This window comes from Arachis duranensis, chromosome 1 (assembly GCF_000817695.3).
Source record: "Arachis duranensis cultivar V14167 chromosome 1, aradu.V14167.gnm2.J7QH, whole genome shotgun sequence".
In the NCBI taxonomy this organism is placed as follows: Eukaryota; Viridiplantae; Streptophyta; class Magnoliopsida; order Fabales; family Fabaceae; genus Arachis; species Arachis duranensis.
The window spans coordinates 94,009,403-94,015,721 of record NC_029772.3 but is presented as its reverse complement, the minus strand read 5'-3'; the positions used below and the strand labels follow the sequence as shown (position 1 = coordinate 94,015,721).

Genomic DNA, 6,319 nt, shown 5'->3' with positions numbered 1-6,319 from the left:
CGAATACGTTTTCTTTTATTTTTTTAAAATTTTATAATTTTTTATTATAGGGGTAGTTTAGGAATAAACTAAAAAAAATTATTAAAAAGGACAATTTTAAATTCAAATACGACTTTAAGGATGATTTTAAATCAAAATATACATCAGGACCAAAACAATACTTATCCCTTCATTATTTAATATTTGAACTATATATTCTATAATTGTTTAGCGATAGCTACCAGGATGAGAGCAATTTCATGAGTAATATTGTTCTCATTGGTGATTGGCGATTTGCCATTAAATCTTCTCTCACAATCACTAACTCCCATTGAAGCCATGTTAGCATAAGATTGAGCCAAACGGGGTATCCCAAGTTTGAAAGCATCAATGGCTTCAGGTATAGCAGTATTGATAAGATAATTATAAGTTCCAAGACAAGCTATTATCGGAATCCGAATGTCTGGTCTCTTTCCAGCCGAAAGCATTGTGGAGAGAATGTCTTTGGGAGCTTGTGCTTTGAGTTGGAAACCTTGTGCCATGATTATTCCAAGACCTGCAACACCCTTAACATCATTGCTTTTATAATTAGCTTTTATGTAACTAACACATTGTGCAGGGTATGGTGTCTTGCTGCATGTTTGTGTTATGAGTTTGTCATCGCATTCACATGGTGCTATTGCAATTGAAGCCACAACAATTGTGCATAATAATGTATTTAAAGAAAAATGCTTCATGTTTAATTACAGAGAATAATAATTTATTATAAGCCACCATGATGAACGGGGTGATATTTATAAGTGAGGAAATTTAATGGTGAGAGAGAGCATTTGATTTGTCTTTGGAAACTTTGTTATTTTTTGGATTGATTCAATTTATATTTAATTTTGTATTTAAATATCATACAATTTATTATAATGTATATCAATTTATTTTGATAGTATTTTTTAATTTATTTATTTTAATGTTTTAGTAGTATTTTTTAATTTATTTGTTTTTTTATTAAACTAAATTAATTATATTAATTATGTGTATTAATTGATTGATTTGATTAATTTATTAGTCAATAAAATAATAAATATATGAATAAAATAGGTAACTGAGATATTTTTAACAACTAATTAAATTAAATTATATATATTGAGTCAAATTTAAATTATGTGAATTAATGATTAAATTAAAATAAGATGATTTTTTACTTATTTAAGTTGAATGCAATAAATTATAATTAAAGAGGTTTATTTTTTTATCTATAATTAAAGAGGTTTATGATGATGATTTTATCATTTACTGTAAGAAGTATGGGTGTTATATTTACTTTGTGATGGTAATCAGTGGTTAAGAGAAGGAGGGGTTGAATCTTAATTCCTTTTTATTGAGTAATATTTTCTGCTCTTTAAGATAGTTTCAGGAGATTTTTCTGATTTTTGTCTCATAACCAATCAAGAGACATTTTCTTTTTTTTCTTGTAATTAGTCAGGAGATATTTTTCAATTTTGTCTATTATACAACAGAAACAAAAATAGAGTAGAAGAGAAAGAGAGAATCACATTAAAAAGTATCGTGGTTCAGCTGCTAAGTAGTGCAATACAGCTTACATCTAGTCTCCATCACAATAGTGATGGAATTTCACTATAATCTTCAGATTACATACACCAATTCTTCCCTAGGAACTACCCATTCCTATTCGGGATAAGTCCAGAATCTATCCCCAAAACTGAACTTAACTTGTCACCTACCAAGCTTTCAACTGTAAAGTGCTAACACAATTTGCAAAGGGATTCTCACAAAATCATGATACACAACATATAGATGTATAAAGGACCTCTAAGACATCTATGACTTTTTCTTTAATTTTGTACACTCTGTCTTTTACCACTCACTAGCTTTTTCTTTACGAACTTTATTTTATTTGCCTTTTTTACCATAAGACTCAAACAGACAAAACTAAAGAAAAAAAAAACAAAATGAAACACATTGAAAGAGAAGAACTCAGAAAGCTTTGGTAGCTATGAGAACTCTGTACTTTTCACTTTCTCTCCTTATCTCAATCCTTGGTCGTTCACCCTTATTATAGAGGGGGAAGCTTCCAATGTTAAAATCGGTTCAACCAAGCCACCATCTTCTTCTCCAACACAAAGACCGGTTCGGACAGAGAGAAAAGAGCAAAAATCGAAATCAAAACAACATGCATATACCTCTCTCTCATCCCTTCTCATCAAGTTTCATCAATCTGAACCTATCATCTTAGTTAAGTCGTTAGTTAACAGCATTGTCAATATTATTTATGTGCATTAATAATAACGTTTATGTGGTGCCAAAACTTACTAACAGCTAAATTATAGATAAATTAAATCCACAAAAGAAATAATTTCGTCAATGATTAATAAAATGGACAACATGCATGGACGACATGGATGTCGGTAACCTCCTCTAAAATGGCCTCAAAACTTCCGTGGTAGGCTCACCCTATGTATAGTTGTGGTTGGAACTAGGAGATTCTTTGACTAATAATTAAATAAAGGGACATTCTAGTATATAGATTAAAGTAGTATAGAAAGAATATAAATTTTTTTATAATTATTTTTTATTATTTTATTGTTATTTAAAATGTAGGTCCTATCTTTATCAATCTCTCTTTCATCCTATGAAAAAAATATCTATAAACTTACATTTTTATCATATAATTCACCATATAAAATAACTACTAATTTACCTCGATCACTTTTGATTTTTTACCAATTCCATGTCGATATGCCTTTGTGTTTTATTTTAGTTTATAAGCCAATCCAACTTAAAAAAAATTCGGACAAATTACACACATTAAATAAATAAATTGCATATTATTTAAGAGTTTTATACGGAGATTTAATCAAATTTATATATTTAAATAATTTTAAAATGATAAATCTAGAAAATAACTATTTTTATTGATATAATAATATATGATTGATTATTTATATAAAATACTATTTATGATGATAGTACATAAATATTGAATTCATTATTTAATAATTGAACCATATATTCTATAATTGTTTAGCGATACCTAGTAGGATGAGAGCAATATCATGAGTAATAATGTTATCAGCGTGGATTGGCGATTTGCCATTAAAGCTTTTCTCACAATCACTAACCCCAATTGCAGCAGTGTTAGCATAAGCTTCAGCCAAACGGGGTTTTCCAACTTGGAATGCATTAATGGTTGCAGGCATAGCAGTGTAGATAAGAAAACTGTAACTTCCAAAACAAGCTTTCATCTGAACCTGAATGTCTGGATTCTTTCCCACCGAAAGCATTAAGAAGAGAATGTCTTTGGGAACTTTTGCTTTGAGTTGAAAAATTTGTGCCACGATTATTCCAAGACCTGGAACATCCTTAACATCCTTGCTTTTATAATCAGCTTTTATGTAACTAACACATAGGGGAGGGTTTGGCGTCTTACTGCACGTTTGTGTTATGAGTTTGTCATCGCTTTCACATGGTGCTATTGAAATTGAAGCCACAACAATTATGCACAATAATGTATTTAGCGAAAAATGCTTCATGTTTAATTACAGAGAATAATAATTTATGGCCAATTATATGGTACAGATGTTTTATAAAGATATAAAGAGATTTCTTTTAAAGATCATAGTTATCAACACGTATTGTTTAGTTTTTTTTTTATTTTCGGTGCGTGCCAGAAATACTAGAAAACTAAAGTTGGTTACGGCTGGCTCGTGTAACTGTTGTAGCCGTTTATGAAAATTTATAGAAAAACTTTCGTTAGGTGAACGTGCGGGACAAGTGAGATGGACTGGTCAAGGCCATTGAGAATTTTTTTGGGCATGAGGCCCAATTTTATTGTCAATGTATTGGTAGACTGATTAGGTACAAAAAAAAAGTATTTGAGTACGTTGTAGGAAGAAGATATTGACTTTCAATAAAATAGTTTCATATTTATAATGGATTTTTTAAAAAAAAAAATTTATGTCCATATGTTTCAATATAAATCTTAAATTACGATCAACATTACTAGCAGTAGGTGATTATACATAATTAAAGATAATAGCGGGCAGAACAATAACAATAAATATATATCTAATAAGGGTCATCGTTGGATAGCTAATAATAATAATAATAATAATAATAATAATAATAATAATAATAATAATAATAAGTGATAAGATGATAACAAAAATAACCGTGTAATAAATACAATAGCATTAATAACAATCGGTGATACACCTAAATAATAAATAATAAAAAATCAGTTTACATCAATGAAGATTTTTTATGTATATTCTACAAATGGAATGCTTTAGCAGAAAATATGAATACATATTTTTATTATATTAACAAAAAATATAATAGTAAAAGCTTAAAGTTATATCATTTATTTTTTAACAAGAATCACAGGGTTTTTGTTTTATTAACTAAATATTTTAACTTTTTTTTAATATGTGTAATATGTAGGGGTGGCAATATGCACCCTATTTACGAATTATGGGTATCTAATCCAACCCAACCCGATCGAGTAAAGTTGTCAACTCTATCTGCAGCGGATAGGATAGAGTGCAAGTAGGGTTTTCGTGCAGGTCGGATAGGGTGTGGATTGAGCCTCAACCCTACCCAACCAACCTGCACCCTATATATGTATATGCTATATATTTACATAAAAATATATTTCAAGTGGATGTTGAATCAAAGACTTCTCGTTAAATACAAAAGATTATTAGCTAGTAAGAGAAGATCATTAATTAATAATTTAATACGTTCTTTTTTTTACATAAAAGACCGATTTATTTTAAATTATCATCAAGTTATATAATAATATTGCATCTTTTTTGTACCCCGTGGGTAGGGTCAGGTATCCGCGGATTAAGAACGAATAAGGTTAGGGTTGAGATATTCTCCATCAGCGATTAGGATAGGATTGAGTTTATAGAAAAATGTCAACATACGGATATGGTTAGGGTTGGATCCAAACCATACTCTATCCATTGTCACCCCTAATAATATGTTTAACTTACCTTGTTATTTATTTATTTATTTATTTATTTTAACTTTTTTAAGTATTATGCCTTTTAACAGACTTCGGGTTAGGTCAATTTTGTTAGCAGGTTAAAATTAGTACTCAGTAAATAGTTACAAAATTGCAAACCTAGCATGTTTAAGGTGAAAATTGTTTTACTTAATAAAAATAAGAGTACAAAATTACAGACCTAATTTATAGATAGAATCTTTTGACATTTTTTGTATTCACATAGTATGTGTTTTTGTTGTATCTAAGTATCATTTTTATCCTTGCTAAGCTAATAGTAAAAAGGTGGAACTATTGATAAGACAGAAAATACATGTATGAATGAAAATTAGGGTAACCTAAATATACATTGTGTGAAATGTAAGACCTCAAATTTTTTTTTGGAAATTAAATAGTAAGTTATTTATAATTTATTATATTTATTGATAATTTTATTTGAAGAAAATTTATTTATTTATTTCTAATTTGAAATTAAAGTACTTAATTAAAAATAATTTGTAAATTAAAAAAGTATATAGTATTCTTAATATTAATTATATTGGATTAAAAAAAAAAAAAAAGAAGAGAGGGAGAAATGGAAGAAAAAGGAGATGGAAAAAATCTCTTTATATCTTTATGGAGAAAATCTCTTTGATGTGCCGATAACTGCGATCTTCGAAAGAAATCTCTTTATATTTTTATAAAACAACATTTGAATTGGAGAACGACCCATAATTTATTATAAGCCACCAAGATGAAATGGGTGATATTTTATATGTCAGGCAATTTAATTATGAGAGAGAGCATTTTGTTTGTCTTTGGAAACTTATTATTCTTTTGGATTGATTTAATTTTGTACATTTCATTTAAGTCAATAGTGAATTGGGGAAGATATTTTACCATGCACGTTTGGATAATTATGTTTTGAAGTTTAATTTTAATCACAAATGGAAACTATTGGTCATGGAAACATAATTAATTTTAGATGAACGTTATATGATCAACATATATTATTATTTTTTGTCAGTAATAATTTACATTTATATTTATAGATATTTTATAAATAAAAAATATATAATTTGTATTTATATTTATCAGAGTTTTATATACATAAATTAATATAATTTATATTTATATTTTTCAGAATTTACACACATAAATTAGTAAAATTTATTTATTAAAGATAATTTAGTATTTTTGTTTGTCAAATAATGGTCAAAAACACTAAAAATTGAAGATAAATTACATAAACAATACAAATGCCACTCAATATTACACAAAAATCCTAAAACCCAAAATGTTATATGCATGTTCCATTTTCAAAATTATGTAAAT

At 27.7% G+C, this 6,319-nt stretch overlaps 1 protein-coding gene across 1 annotated transcript; it reads right to left on the bottom strand.

The window, feature by feature from the left end:
• Nucleotides 1-2,100: 2,100 nt before the first annotated feature.
• On the bottom strand, nucleotides 2,101-3,534 carry LOC127746644 (pectinesterase inhibitor-like). Its single transcript, XM_052260541.1, has 2 exons — nucleotides 3,029-3,534; nucleotides 2,101-2,212 (listed from the first exon to the last, which is right to left on the bottom strand). Exons 1-2 carry the CDS (start codon nucleotides 3,525-3,527, stop codon nucleotides 2,208-2,210), a joined length of 504 nt encoding a protein of 167 aa, XP_052116501.1. The 5' UTR covers nucleotides 3,528-3,534; the 3' UTR covers nucleotides 2,101-2,207.
• Between the last annotated feature and the right edge of the window lie 2,785 nt (nucleotides 3,535-6,319).